General features: G+C 32.9%; 1 protein-coding gene across 1 annotated transcript; it reads left to right on the top strand.

The window, feature by feature from the left end:
• Positions 1-1,264: 1,264 nt before the first annotated feature.
• On the top strand, positions 1,265-3,490 carry LOC125809240 (GDSL esterase/lipase At1g33811). Its single transcript, XM_049488901.1, has 5 exons — positions 1,265-1,511; positions 1,641-1,765; positions 2,203-2,451; positions 2,899-3,154; positions 3,240-3,490. The coding sequence occupies exons 1-5, from the start codon at positions 1,265-1,267 to the stop codon at positions 3,461-3,463; spliced, it is 1,101 nt and encodes a 366-aa protein (XP_049344858.1). The 3' UTR covers positions 3,464-3,490.
• Positions 3,491-16,737: the final 13,247 nt, after the last annotated feature.

Here is a 16,737-nt window from a genome sequence, read left to right as displayed (position 1 = left end):
TTCTAGATAACCCCAAAATGACATAGTTTAGGGATTAAAAAAGTAGGAAAAGATCTAATTAATCCTGAGAATTAACTGTTGAATCACTTCTACAGACACCATGTACGGTCGTACAAAGGACCACAAACCATACTGGTCCTTTGTGAAACGAGTTACTGAAAACCCCAAACTCCTGAGGTTGGACCACGAACCAGGGTCCACGAGATGTACTCCTATCTACGGTCCGTAAAGCCCTTCGTACACTAGAGTCTTCAACTTAGGCTTGGACCCTTAGGCTTCAAACTATGAGCAGCCAACCATGAGTCATACTACAGACCACGACCTGTATAAATGCTCATACAAATTTGCACCACCAAATTTTTTGCAACTTTTCAACTTCCAATCACTTTTACACTTCCAAGCTAAGGTATTATAGAAGTAATGAACATCATAAATAGTATCTATTTCACCAATAAATTGATACTTGTGACTAAATGATACTCCCTCGGTTTCTATTTATATGTTACTATTTTATATTTCACGTCTCTTAATAAACTAGGTAAGTTTACCATTGTACCCTTATTTAATGTTCTCTTGAAGTCAAACTTTCAATAAATGAACAAAAAATAATCTATTTTGATTAATTAAATTGACCAATGAACATAAATTAATAATTTAGTTTTTCTATGTTGGTCAAATTCCTTACTTTCAAGGCTAATAACTCTTAAAGGTAAAATATGAAAAATAATATTATTTATATATTAATTTTGTGAAATTACAAATATTAAGAAATATTTATTTTTAATAAGAATGACGTGTAGCTAGAAACGAAGGGAGTAAAACACAAAATGACAAGAATTGAATAAGAATAAGAAGAAAAACATGAATCGAAAAAGTGAGGTATGGAATTAGTTAGCAATCTGATCAAGGATTGGTGGAACCATTGAAGAAGCGTCCGGTGGGGCCACCAAATCAATGCCATAAGGTAAAATAACTGGCTTTTCCCAAAAATGAAATGCTTTGTAAGGGAGTAAGCACGAGATGCACTTTCCGTCACCGCTGTATATAATAAATATTCACACATTCACAACTTTATAAAGTTATCCACTAGTATTACTTTTACAGCTTCAAATTAAATTCCCATCTTCCCTTGGCACATGAACTCCATAAAATATGCAACGGAAATCAAATACTCATCCACACTATAAATAGGAAATTCCACTATTTACAATATATATATGTTCCATCTTTCTACTTAATTTTTTACTGCATTATAAAGGTTGTAATGGGAAAATTCTTATTAATGTTGGCATTCTTATCTTTTTTCTTGTTGACAACTACTAAGGCTTGGTCACAACAACAAGAGCCTCAAGTTCCTTGTTTATTTATCTTTGGGGACTCACTTGTTGACAATGGGAATAACAATGGGATACTTACTCTTGCTAGGGCCAATTACATGCCTTATGGTCTTGACTTCCCACAAGGCGCCACTGGTCGTTTCACTAATGGTCGTACTTTTGTTGACATTTTAGGTACTTATGCTATAACCTTATACTAGTACTAAAACTGAGATTATTTTAAATGTTTTTTTTATTTGCATTAATTACTCTAATTTCTTTGAAATCATTGTGCATTGGCACGTTATGTTTAAATGTACGTAGCTCAACTTCTTGGCTTCCCCAATTATATTCCTCCCTATGCAAGGGTCCGTGGTCGAGCGCTGTTGAGAGGAGCAAATTATGCATCAGGAGCAGCAGGAATTAGAGATGAAACGGGAAATAACTTGGTATATATATATACATTTTTAAAAAAATATTTGATGTATGTGGTTGATATTGTTTTCTAACACTACGTATAAAGTTCGAGTTTAACTCCTATAAATGATGAAGTAAAAGAATATATTTTTTTACAAGGACAACAAAAATAAGGTATAATACATAAATGTGTTTTTAACTAGAATCTATGTCCTCCAATTTTGGATGTGCAAAAGTATGCTTACACTTGTAGAAAGTTGAACAGGTAGACATGTACATGCATCTTATGTGGAATATTACAAATCAATTTGAGTGTATTTCACGCGAATTTCCACAAAGGAGACCACGTATATGATGCATTTTATCTACTTGTTACTAATTAACATGTTAAATGACAAGGTAAAAATTTCTTGTGTTGTCAATCCTTTGAATTTTGTCTGGCAATGAATAGTCGATGGTGTAAATGCAGGGTGATCATATGCCAATGAACCAACAAGTAGGAAACTTTGGAAGAAGTGTTGAGGAGCTGAGAAGATTATTCAGAGGAGATAACTCCACACTAAATGCATATTTGAGCAAGTGTATTTTGTACTCAGGATTGGGAAGCAATGACTACCTCAACAATTACTTCATGACTGATTATTACTCAACTCATTCACAGTACACTCCACAAGAATATGCTTCTGCACTTCTTCAAGATTATTGCCAGCAATTATCGGTTAGTGAGTTCAACTAAATGCGAACAAGCACTTCACATTTTAAGTTACTGAAAGTATTAGGAAGCTTCCCAGTATTTCACTAGCAATTTTGTTTTCCATCATGCGTATATCAATTTTTTCATTGATTATTCTAGTAGTGTAAGTTAAATCGATTTTCTATATAGAACATGCAATTCTTTTAAAAGAGAATAAATAAAAACTTAGGCGACATAAAAGGCATGTAATCACTACAGCAAAAACAATTTTTAGCGGCAATAAATAGACACATTAATAAAGAGTGCTAAAGTCTTTACCGACATTAGTTAAGCGTCATTAGATCCAATGCCATTAAAGACCTTTAGTGTTTAGGGACATATACAAAAAGTGTTAATTGCCGCTAAAACTATATATTTAGCGGCAATTGAACTATTGTCATTAATTAATTAATTATCTTTGGATGTGTTCAGGAATTATACAAGTTAGGAGGTCGGAAAGTAATTGTGACAGCAATAGGGCAAATAGGATGCATACCGTATCAGCTAGCAAGATATGATGGCAATGGAAGCAGATGTAATGAAGAGATCAACGATGCTATTCAACTCTTTAATTCAGGACTTAAAAGGCTCGTTATTCATTTCAATAAGGTTTTGCCTGGAGCAAAGTTCGTGTTCTTGGATTCATTTGAAAGCAGTAAAGATCTTGTTCTCAATGCAAAAACTTATGGTATGTAAATATATTCTCTATTTCAATCTTTGAATTATTTAAACATGAAAAACGAAAAGTAATTGTATATAACTGTTGAATATAGGATTTGAAGTGGTCGATAAGGGTTGTTGTGGAGTGGGAAGGAACAATGGACAGATAACATGTCTTCCTCTTCAACAGCCATGTGAAGATCGTTCCAAATATATATTTTGGGATGCTTTTCATCCCACTGAAGTAGCAAATATTCTGTTGGCAAAGAAATCATACACCTCCAAGTCAAAGACATTTAATTATCCAATAAATATACAACAATTGGCTAGGCTCTAAGGTGTACGTACAATTGTACGTACGTCCTTGTAATGCTTATTAGCTTCATTGCTTCTTGTTTATTTCTTTGTTTTTCTCTAAGAATTGTTTTCATATTGAATTTCAATGTATGAAGGTCATGTACTCAAACATACCCTCTTAAAACGTGTTTCTTATGAATCAAGTGTTCCTAGGATTTACGAGTTTTACTTTGAAAACTATCTACCCTACCATAATATATATTGCACTCATGTACTCATATTTTCAGATTACATTGACATAGCTGACAATATTATATAATACTCTCTCCCTCCGTTTATCTTTACTCGTCCACTATACTATTTTGAGATGTCCAACAATATATTTTTTGTTTATAAAACCAATGAATAATTTATCATTTTGTATTTATTCTACCCTTGCTATTAAATACTACTCCTTTCGTCCCATTTTATGTGGCACCATTTGACTTGACATGGTGTTTAAGAAAAAGAAAGACTTCTGAAACTGGTGCTCTAAAATGATCCTTAGATATTTGTGTGGTTGAGATTAATTTCATTAAGGGTAAAAAAGGAATTTTAAAGTGAAATTGTTTCTGACTATAGTAATGGGACAGGGGGGTAATTCATTTTTCAATGTTTAGATGACATATATTTAATAGGGGCGATTTGGTAAAATTACCCCTATCATTTACTGCTTCTTAATCTATGTGTCGAGTCAATAGTTGACAACTATTGTTGAACAAAGGGAGTACTATATACTTATTGTAGACTGTATCAATCTTGTATAAAAGTGTATAATATTTATACACACTTCTACATAGTTTTATAAAATTATATAATATTATACAAAAATTGAGTTTCGTCTCCTGCGAACATCAACAATGAAATTGTCACGATCCAAAGTACACCCTAGGCGTGACATGACGTATAGGACCCCGAGAGGCCTTACATAAGCCACTTAGCATACATCATACTATATTTTTTTTGTTTCCTACCCGGTGTCCGGAAGCCCACATTGGAGCTCCGACTAAGTTCAGATCGCGCTCTGCAAGGCCCATTCGGGGGTGGCGTTCCCAACAGGACTTTCTCCATACCCAGGGCTCGAATCCGAGACCTCTGGAGGGTAATATTAGAAGTAAAGAGTTCAAAAGATAGCATTTCATATTTCAAAAGAGTTTTTCAAAAAGTACCGAAAGTTTAACATAAGTCTCAAAACCATCTATTATATCAAACGAGTGATTGAGACGTAACTCATACATCACATACAACATCTAAAATGAAAATACATGAAAGCAATAAAAGAATCTTGACCTTCAGATCATGAGGAATCACCAATCTTCAATGTCTATACGGGATCACTAGCCACGAGTGTGGGAGGTAGGAGCGTCGGACCCTACATTGGTGAAACAATATAGACACAAGTATGTGCTATTACATGGAATGTACCAAGTATGATAGCAATGCATAAGATATATTAAATCATGCTAAAAAGGACTTTATATAACATGCAATGACCAAGCTAAATCATAAAACATCATGTTAAAAAACATACGTCATAACCATGGTCAATGCAAGTTAAACATCTTAAAACTAACACATTTGAGATACTTTTAGGAAGTAACCTTAGTTCATTGTTCTGGGAGATTAACCTTTAACCGACATAGACCATGTGAGTTATAACATGGAATCCGGTGTCTATCCCACACATAAAAGAGATGACCTTACTTGCCAAGGTAAGAACCATAAACTTCTAGCTTAGGTGGATCTACTAGCTAATGTTTAGCTAAGACAAACCTATGGTGGCACACAGTTATGGGACATGGGTAATCGCCTCTTGTCCACTCAATGCCAAGCATAAATCACACGAAATAATCACTAATCTTAACTTGTCTTATCCATGAAAGGGCACATCAAGTAGTCAATCCAAACTAGAGTTAATTAGAATAGCTCATTAATCTCGATTCAACTTAGGTGAGAAAACCTTTCAACCTTATGAATAATTTATGTGAGAAAACCCTTTCACAATGATGTTTTGAGTAGTATGTGAGAAATATTTTCACAACAACAACATCAATGCCTTGCTCTCAAAGCAACCTTAAATCATTTGTATCAATACTTTCAAAAGAGTTAGTTTCTCCTTACTTTATTTGACTAATCAATAAATCAATATTTCAAGTCTCAAGTCTCAAGTCTCGAATGATTGGTTCTAACTATGAATGTCTTCTTGTTAACTTCTTTTAAGCTCAAGGGATTCAACACTAATAACTACATCCTATGCAGATGTTGATAACGAAGGGTGAGTATGATGAATATGGTCCCTCAATTGTCCACAAGAGGTGTTTCTAAGCTTTTGTGAGAACTTAAAATCCTCTTCAGTTAGTTCAGGGACCAGCATCATGAATATTGAGCAGTCTGTTTTTGATTTTCCTTGCTTGGCTTGGCTTCTTTTCTTTATAAATTAGCTGGTATACAGAAACTAATAATAATATAACTTAGATTCTTAAGAAACAATTACGAACTTGGTATTGGAGTTCAACCAGTCGAAAACTAGCTTGAGTAAGACTTGTAGAGGTAAGATTTTCTGTCCTAAACAAGATAGAGGTCAATGTCAAAACTCCATCACCACAGAGGTGAACGCCTGAGTGAATGTGTTGTGAACCGAGTTGGCTCCGTAAGGTCTTGTGGGATAAAAGTGGTGAATGAGACTGATTCAGTTCTAACTATTGGGCCGAGTAAAATATTAGAGAGTTTTATTTGAGATCCTGACCCAATTACCATTTGTTGAAAAGGACTAGAAGTTAGAAAGAACGGTTATTCAAATTATCAGGGTGTATCTCTATTTCCTCATCCCTTTTCTTTGATAAGTTCTGCTTCTCATCCCTTTCTTCTATCTTTGTTCTTCAATTCCCCTTTTAGTTCTTAAATTCCTTTGTAATTCCAACTGATTTGGCTATACTAATAGTATAACCTAGTTAGCTGGAATTAATACTCATCAAGCAGTATGTCGACATTTGGTTGATGCTGGAGGAAACTGCAGCAGGTCAACGTAAAAGCTCCAGACTCCATCATCCTCGAGTGATCTTGTAGGCTTAATTGTCACCTCTACAAGTGAAGGGCAACGAGCCAACAAAAGTTTCATGAAAACAAGTTCAGCAAAGTTCCATGACTTTAGAGAATGATCAAATAAATTCTAACAAATTAACCTTCTCCAAAATTCATAATTCTGAATTGTAGTGTCGCCCACCAAAATGCTCAACATTTTTAGCTCAGGATAGGCTTTGAGGAACTTCAAATCCACGTAATATTTTTCAAGAATGAACAAGTAATTAAGCATCGGGGCTGAAATATTGAGGAATTGGATATCATTACAACCCGTAAGCTTCAAGTTAGAGAGCAATGGAGCCACGAGGGCTTTAGTATCCAATATTTGATCAAAAATAATATGCCTTAGGTCGATGGTCACAAGATTCAAGGCAATTTAAAGGTACAATTTGTTATCTTAAAATATCTCAATTGTGATGATGGAGAGTCGAATAGGAAAGAAGACAAAGGTTTTGAATGGCGAGTTCCTAAACACCTCTGGTAGAGCAACGAATGATCAATATCTGAATTACTCAAATCAACAATCAAAATATCGAGAACAAGCTTGATAATAGGGCCATTGTGTTGCAAGAGGATTTTGTAGACAATGTTAGGGACTGCAAAGTGCAAATAATGTGGTTATGAATGTGTTCAAGTCGCTTTGAAGTAATTTGAATAATTTCACCATGTCTTTTCTCTACCTAGCTATAAAAATTTGCATCATTGATTTTGAAATGATAGTTTCAAACTTTTGACCCCGTTTGTCCTACGGACAAACATTAAGGTAAAACTTGTTGAAACTATTCCAGAAAGTTCAATTTATGTTATACTAAATAAATTATTGAGTTATCTATATGGTTTGATTTTTCAAAGTAAATGGTTGCATCCATTCATTGACACCTAGACTTCGCCTCAGTCATCTAAATGACTAAGAAGAAAAAACATTTTAAAAAAATAGAACAAAAAAGAGGATTAGTTTTGTCCCTAAGACATGATTTATGCTACATAAAACAAATCGATATTTTTCAAGTTTTATTTGAAATGAACAACATTTTTCATATCTTTATCTATTCAAAATAATAATTCATAAAAATATAATTTGATCTATACTAAACATGATTGACTCAATTTGTTAACAATTCCCAAGCATTCACGAATTTCAGCATTATCAAATCTAGAAAATCAAAGCAACAAATCATATCAAAAGAGAGAAAAACAAAGATAAATAGCCTTAAATCATATTTATTGAGTCATTCGACAAAATGAACTTTCAAAGAATTAAAGGAAAAAAAATACTACTTACCTTGAGTCTACCAAAAATTAGGCTGAGTTTGGATGAAATAACAATGAAGTTGGGAAATATGGGGCAAAGATATGTAATGTCAATTACTCAACTATATTTATATTGCTATGTTAACTTGTCTATTTTGTCCCTTAAATATAATCTTGAGCATCTTTAATTCAATCCTTAAATTTTAACAAAGTAGAGCACTTTTGGTCTAACATAACTAACAAATGGACTTGAAACCACACATGATGGACATTAAATCTGCAACGAAACTAAAGTGTCCAACAAAAAATACATTCAATTGAAAAACATCGAAACTCTTCTACTCATAAATAAAATTCTATTTTTATACATACAGGTAGGTGCATAACATATATTTAATAATAATAAAAAACTTTTTTTTGGTAAAAAATAAAATACATAATCTATACAGTATGGTTGGTTTATGAAATAAAGTTATTCATTTACTTATTAAAAGTTATTCATTTACTTATTAATATACTAGCTAGCATATATATATATATATAGTGAACTGTACAAAAATTTAATTATTATTTTACACACTAGTAAAATGTATCATGATATTTCTCATCATAAAGCATTATTCTTTGTTTATGCTATATATCCCCCCCCCCCACCCACCCACCACCCACCCCTTTTTTGCGTACATTATACATTCTTCCATGAAATGAAATAAAAGTATCAAATCAAACTTTTTCACATAAACTCTTTCAGGTAACATTTTCCAAAAATATCAAAGAAGAAATGTATCTATACTAGATATGATTGACTCAAAATTGTTAACATTTTTCAAGGATTCACAAATTTCAACATTATTAAAACTAGAAAATTAAAGCATCAAACTCATCAAAAGAGAGAAAAGAAATAGAAGTAGTAGATTTATTGGGTAATTCTACAAAATGAAATTTCAAGATTAAGGGGGAGAAAAAAACTACTTACCTCGTCTTTTCTATCAAAAATTTGGTTGAGTTAGGAGGAAATAACAATGAAGTTGAGAAATGGGGCAAAGATATGTAATACCAATAGTATTTATATTGCTATATGAACTTTTTGTTTTAATCTTTGGTCCTGAATACATAGAATTTAGCAAATAAATTTGACTGTGGTAATCTCTTATTTAATGTTATCATTTCCTCTAGATTTGATAAAGCTTTTGATTAATTCTTTCATTAATGCAACAATGGAAAATGATATCAATTTTTAATAACTCAAACCAATTAAATACATCATCTAAGAGATTTTAGCCAAAATTGTCCCTTGTCATGGGAGTTATCTATTTTGATCCTTAAACATAACTCTGAGCATCATTAGTCCCTTAATTTTGATGAAGTAGATCACCTTTGGTCTAACGTAACTAACAAATGGACTTAAAAATTGACAATGACGATCAATATAGACTATTAAAATTAAATACGGTCAAAACTGATCGATCGATTTTCTAACCAACTAAAAAGATTATCAACAACCAGAGGTGTATCTAGAGGGGGTTTAGTGGGTCCACGTGAACTCATGCTCCCCTCTCTAGATTATATATAGTAGTGCTATATTTTCAAAAAAATATTTAAATATAGAGGTGTGAACCCACATTAAAAGTAGCATATAATAATACGATAAGGATTGGGTACACCTCTCTAAGCAAAGATAGAAATTTAAATCTTATTTTTGTTAGTAACATGCCTCCAAGTGGTTATCGGTAACACTTTTGTCGCTTCAATCAATTTTTCTTTTGTTCTTTTCTTTATTCTTTCAAAAATTTCAAGTGCGTAACATTGGAAATTCCTAACAAAAATTAGCGCGGTAAATTTTTTATATAATTAAATCAAATGTGTATATTAAAATTTAAAACTAGTAATATTATATATATTGGACGACCTATAATTTTTAAAATTTAACGGTTCTGAGTTAAGAACATAAAGGTCAAGCCGATCAAATTTATATCTTAGATGCATCTTTTCGTAATAGTGAACCCGTCCTTTCGAAATCTTGGATACACCTCTGCCAACAACTATCTCAGTTGCTTACTGTGCCATATGCAATGGTATATTTCAGAGTTAAATGGATGTCCTTACAAGATAGATGTTCAAACATTTGTTATTGATAATGGTGATCTCTCATTTGATGTTTTCCCCTCTAGATTTGAAAATTTTCTAAAGGTTTTCTAATTCATTTTTTTCACCATATGTGAACAGTGATTATAATTTTAAATTTTTTTAATATCCCAAAACTAAATAATTACAATATCTAATTAATGAATTCTATATCCTAAGTATTTTACAGAGAGGCCCCAAATTTACCTATCACATATTTTAGCTATAAACTAAATTTCCCCCTGCTCTTTTTTATAAGAAGGTTACGTATGTCCTAACTCCTAAGATTTCTCCTTTTGAGGTATTTATTCATCTTCAAATAATTATTAATATAAACATGTTAGAAATTACCTAATTACACAAATATTTTTACTATATTTACTAGTTCGCTCTATATTTTGAAATAATTATATATTGTTTCACTGATAAATAAATTTAGACCAGATTTCAAGTCAGATATACCTAGAAACATCTATTTTTGCTACAAGATACACTCTATAATATAAATACAGAGAGAGAGATGAGTTATGAGTGAGGGAGAGAGGCAAGTAAGACAAGAAGAAAGGTGAGGTGTATCTCATATAAGAATCACACTAGATATGCATCTGGGATACTAGATACATTCCAGATACATATGACACATTCCAATCCAATATCAGATACATTCCAGATATATTCCAATCCAATATATAGAGGCATGTTGTGATCCAGGACTAATAAGGGACTCACGAAATCCATATACCTACCCAAAATTATTTCCCTCAGACATACAAATCAATATTTATCATCAATATTATCAATAATCAATCACTCTTGAACCATTTCCATCGAACATTCATGTATCACTATGTCACATATGTAGTACCAATATTCATGATCCGTGAGAATAAATGTGTATGCATGATCACAAAAATAAGAAAATTTGAATACAACAGAAATATGAGCATCTTTCTTACAAAAATATCCATGGGCTACCAGCCTTCTCAAATAGCATATTTTCTTTCGAAAACTGCCCTCAGGCCATATTTTCCACAACTAAGTAGAGTTCTTTCAACTTAGTACCCCTTTAATCCAATTATAATGCATCATGGTACGATATAACATATGAAGCATAGAGTAACACACAACACATACACATTTCAATTTATATAGCATCTATCAGCTAGTCCCGACCTAGATTTGATAACAACTCATTTCTCCAAATTTTCAATCCCATCAACACGTCTAATCCATATAACATACTTTATACAATAAACTATCACTCAAGTCAAGTACTCAAAAAGAGTCAGCCCTAACCTACCTAGCTACCTCGAAGGTTGAGTAAATGCACCACGAATCCTCATAGGTTTGATTTCCTCTTTCACCTCGAAAAGCTCCTAATCTATTAAAATCATTCTCTACATGAGAGGCTTCAAGATGGAATATAAGTCCAATATTTTTTGTTATCTTGTATATTTACCAATCACTGGAGTTTAGTCTCCACCCAACATATGTCAAAATTAGCAATACAAAAATTCTTATTCCCATGTCCTCACAATTGATTTTTGGAACTAAAATTGTTTAGAGTTTAATATCCTCTTAGACTTCCTTTCTCTCTAACAGTCAAGTACATAACTAACATGTTGTATGCCAAATTTGTGTTAGGGGGTCTCTCTAAGTAAATAAAATGTACAATTCATGTATCTACTTAAAGTAAGATATAGGTGTCATAAGTTATGTCTTGTTAAAACTTCTTGCATAAGATGGTATATTGAGATGTCGAATGGAAGGGTATAAATCTTATTGCTTTAGTTTAAGTTTTGAAGACCATGTAAAGGAAGATAACTTGCATTTTCCAACTAGTTCAGTATTGGAGCAAGTTATTAATATTATTACTTGTTAAAACTAGTAATTGAAGTTACTACTAAAAAATGCTTAAATTCGACCTCAAAAAAGGTTGGAAAAAACCAATAGGTTGATTTTTTAGCGTCAACAATTAGGAAATGCAAACCGGCCTCCAGATGCAAAGCTAGTTGCTGCAATGGCGTTTCTTCTCCGCAGTGAGTTGTGACCCTTATATTTTTGCTTAGCTTCGACTGATTAGAGTCTCTTCTACATATATATATATATATAGAGAGAGAGAGAAAGAGTCTCACCATTTATTTAAGGCATTTACGAGCCACCAACTTTTAGGAATTATGCGACTTTCTTGGTCACACAAGATGCACGTACAGCACACGAGATGCATATAGAGCGCACGAGATGCACGTACAACGCATGAGATGCACGTGGTTAATAAATGAAAATGATGAACAATGTTAGTGCAAATTCTGAAAATTACTACAAAGAGACTGATTCTAACAATGTGAGTTTCCAAATTCCTAACAGTCTTCTTCGATGCTACGTTCTAAATACGAAAGACCTAGTACTACGGTTCATTGTCACTATCTTCTTTTGAAATTACGTTCTTCCAAAACCAATGCATCTTCCAAATCTCTGCTTCTGGCAGCTCACCTTCCTTATTTCCTATCTCTGGTAGGAAATTGTATATTACGAATCCTACACAGATAACCACAATAGCAAGGAAAATGAATACCCACGCATTCAAGGCACAAAATAGAGGCAATGAAGCTAAATTCATGACTAATGTCATGAAGAAAAATATTATTGCCTCGCAACATGTACCTAAATCTAGAAGATCGTCGGGGTATGATGCCTCTGTCCGATCCTGTGAGTTAGAAAGAAAAGAATAACATCCCATGAGGAGGATGCTAGAGGCAATGGCGATGTATAGTCTGATTGTTGTTTTAGATGGACTAATGGATTTGCTCCATGGTATATAAAAAACAAGGAAATCTGCATATATTGGACGAAATCGGACAATTAAATGTATTTGACAAAGGAGATTACTCTAACAAGGAAAATAAATAAATAAATATCTCAGAGACAAAAATCCCTAAACATGCAAAAAAAAAATAGATTTCTTCGTTGCCTAAAGATTTGTAACTCAAAACTGCAAGTCCAACCACTCCAGCTCGAATTGCACCACCAAGGAATGCAGCTAGAAATACGGCATGGTACCTAAATTCTATGAACGGTAAGAATAGAGGCCCAAAACACATGATGGAGTCTAAGCCTACGAGCCGTTGGAAAATTTATGCTGCTACAATAATCACCAAAACTGGTGAGTGTAGCAGCTTCTAACAGGGCTCCATGTCTTCATTTTCAATCAGGTGAGCTAACTATTCAAGCTCTATTTCTGGTCCAGATTTTCGTATCCTTCTTAGGACTACTTTCACCTCCTCCACTCGGCCTTGCTTAATGAGAAATTGTGGTGTCTCATTAAGCGAAACCGATATGAAGCATAAAGTAATATACAACACATAAGCATTTCAATTCATGTAACATCTATCAACTAGTCCCAACATAGATTTTAGGTTAGCAACTCATTTCTCCAAATTTTCAATCTCATCAACACGTCTAATCCATATAACATACTTTATACAATAAACTATCACTCAAGTCTAGTACTCTAAAAGAGTGAGCCCTAACCTACCTGGCTACCTCGAAGATGGAGTAAACGTGCCACGAATCTTCATAGGATTGCTTTCCTCTTTCACCTTGAAAAGCTCCTAATCTATTAAAATCATACTCTACATGAGAGGCTTCAAAATGGAATATAAGCCCAATTTTTTTGTTACCTTGTATATTTACCAATCACAGGTGGAATTTAGTCTCCACTCAACATATGTAAAAGTTTATAATACAAGAAGTCTTATTCCACGCCGTCACAATTGATTTTTGCAACAAAAATTGTTTAGAGTTTAGTATCCTCTTAGACTTCCTTTTTGACTCAAATTCAAGTACATAGCAACATGTTATATACCAAATTTGCATTAGAGGATCTCTCTAAGTAAATAAATTGTACAATTCATGTATCTACCTAAAGCAAGATATACGTGTCACAAGTTTTGTCTTGTTAAAACCTCCTGCATAAGATGGTATATTGAGAAGTCCAATGGCAAGGGTATAAGTCTTATTACTCTAGTTGAAGTTTTTAAGACCATGTAAAGAAAGATAACTTGAATTTTCCAACTAGTTCAGTATTGGAGAAAGTTATTAATATTATTACTTGTTAAAACTAGTAATGGAAGTTATTACTAAAAAATTTCTTAAATTCGACCTCAAATAAGGTTGGAAAAAACCAATAGGTTGATTTTTTAGCGTCAAAAATTAGGAAAATGCAAACCGTCCTCCATATGCAAAGCTACTTGCTACTGCAATGGCATTTATTCTTCTTCGTAGTGAGTTGTGACCCTTATCTTTTTGCTTAGCTTTGACTAATTAGAGTTTCTTATATATATATATATATATATATATACACCTTTTCGAACTCTGTCTCTAACTCACTAGAGGCACGGGAAACAAAGAGAAGATGTGTACGAACGAGAGTTGTTGAAACTAGCATATTGGAAGATCAATCGGCCAAAATAAGCATGAGCGGCTATGATATTCTACGTTTCTTCCTCTTAACTGAATCTGTAATCTTCATTAGCGAATTCATTTTCTGTGCTTTCCTTGATCAAACTAGAAGTTACAATATATATATATATATATCTTTAGGGCATTTATGAGCCAACTTTTAGGAATTATGCGACTTTCTTGGTCACACGAGATGCACGTACAGCGCACGAGATGCACGTGATGTATTTATTCTACCTTTACTCCAAAAATTGTTACTGTACATATTTTACTTATCCTAGAAAACATGTTCCTCATCACTTGAAAGTGGTGTACAAACGTACTTATTTTATACTTGTAATTCTAGTTATAAAGAGGATTGAATACAACAGGCTCCAGTTCAAATAATTGGGCATTTCATTGAATTTTCACACAAAATTACTACAAACTAAAAAGTTTTGAGAAAGTAGGTAAAATGTATGTACTTCATCTTGAAGGCTACTCGACAGCTTTGTACTCGTCGCAACTTGATCAATTCCTTGAATAATGGGATCTTTTGTTAATTCATCTTATTATTTCAAATCTTAACACAAAATCATGATAGAGGAGGATTGAATACAAATAATAGAAAAGGTACCTAATGTACATCCACATTATACAAAATGTCAAATTAGTTATTGCATGGATATTTAATTAAGAATATCACTTATAGGTTCATATAGGATTTAGAAAAAGGCACTTATTCTTATCCTCCCGAGAGCCACTTTTGCCTTGTGCATTCTCCTTTTCTCAATGAAAAACCTTGGGGTCTCAGTAAGAAAGAGAAATGGAATTATTGGAATGGAAAAAGGCTACTACACCGAAGGACCTATTTGATATTATGGGAAGTGGACAAGTTGATTTCTTTGGTCAGAGTGTTTCCACATTGCAAGATAATTGCTAAATGTAAGTAAGATCCAGTCTTTCATGTCTCCTACATTAAGTTCACGGCATATGACAAAAATCACTTGTAAAATATTATATTTCAGAAGCATGATATGCAATCTAAACGGATTCCGAATTTCTAAAACATATAAATAGACAATCAATGAGTAAAAGTTCAACTTGTTGTAGGAACGATATGCTACATCCGATGATTGAGAGGCCTACTACTGCCGCAACATCATTTGGAAACCAAGCCACAAAAGACGCTTTAAACTAGAAGAAGGACATACTAGATAATAAGTATTGGCTTCCTTCACCAACATTGGATTAGTGCACGGTCAATCCCTGCAAATGGAATGAACGAGACTTGCACAATTGATGTGAAGAGAATGAACCGAATATTTAGGTAAATGCAAAATTATTTGTCATGACCAATGAATGTGACTTGACCAATAGATGTGACGAGCATGAGCCGGATAATGAGATAAGCACAAAAGTTATTTAGTGTGTCTTCATTACTCTTAGTGGAATTTTTCTAAAAATGTGACCAAGAAGTCATACGTGGTAGTAGTGCCACTTTAATTATAATTAAAAATCATAAATGTTTAGTGTGGAAAATAAAATAGAGTGCGAGACATACAAGGCTACGACAATTATTGAAATTATAATCCCACGACAACTATTCAAAAAATTAATAATAATTAACATGAAGTTTTATCAAATAATTTAATAATATGGGATAAAAGAGAGGGGAAATGAAAGAAAAATGAAGTATACTGAATGAAAAAAATGAAATTAAGAAGATTAATTGAAATTGATTCACTTTCAAGGGGTCAAATCGAGCTAGGCTAGGTTATAAAATCAAAATATTCAAAATACTACGCACAAGATGCTCGTGCAGCGCATTATATACATGTACCACACTTGAAATGCACGTATAAAGTACGATACGCATGTGCAGGGCACAAGATGCACGTACAACGCATGAAATGCACGTACAACGAACGTGATGCACTTATTCTACCTTTACGCCCAAAATTGTTAATGTACATGTTTTACCTATCTTACGAAAGATGTTCTTCATCACTTGAGAATGGTGTACAAACATACTTAGTTTTTACTTATAATTTTAGTTATAAATAGGAATGAATACAACAGGCTCCAGTTCAAATAATTGGGCATTTCATTAAATTTTCACACAAAATTACTACAAACTATAAAGTTTTGAGAAAGTAGATGGAAACTATGTACTTTGTCTCAAAGGCTACTGGATAGCTTTGTACTCATCGCAACTTGATCAATCCCTTGAATAATGAGATCTTTTGTTTATTCATCTTATTATTTCAAATCTTTACACTAAATCAGGATAGAGTAGGATTGAATACAAATAATAGAAAAGGCACATAATGTATATCCACATTATATAAAATGTCAAATTTGTTATTGCATAGATAT

The sequence above is a fragment of the Solanum verrucosum genome, unplaced genomic scaffold, assembly GCF_900185275.1.
Source record: "Solanum verrucosum unplaced genomic scaffold, falcon-dt-bn FXZP01000062.1, whole genome shotgun sequence".
Lineage (NCBI taxonomy): Eukaryota > Viridiplantae > Streptophyta > Magnoliopsida > Solanales > Solanaceae > Solanum > Solanum verrucosum.
Note: the sequence above shows the minus strand (reverse complement) of the source record. Positions and strands in the feature narration are given on the sequence as shown.

Excerpts from the sequence above, each read along its gene's own strand:
- LOC125809240 (XM_049488901.1), top strand. The coding sequence starts at position 1,265 with ATGGGAAAATTCTTATTAATGTTGGCATTCTTATCTTTTTTCTTGTTG. Across the intron at positions 2,452-2,898 it reads ATTATTGCCAGCAATTATCG|GAATTATACAAGTTAGGAGG; the intron begins GTTAGTGAGTTC and ends GGATGTGTTCAG. Across the intron at positions 3,155-3,239 it reads TCTCAATGCAAAAACTTATG|GATTTGAAGTGGTCGATAAG; the intron begins GTATGTAAATAT and ends TGTTGAATATAG.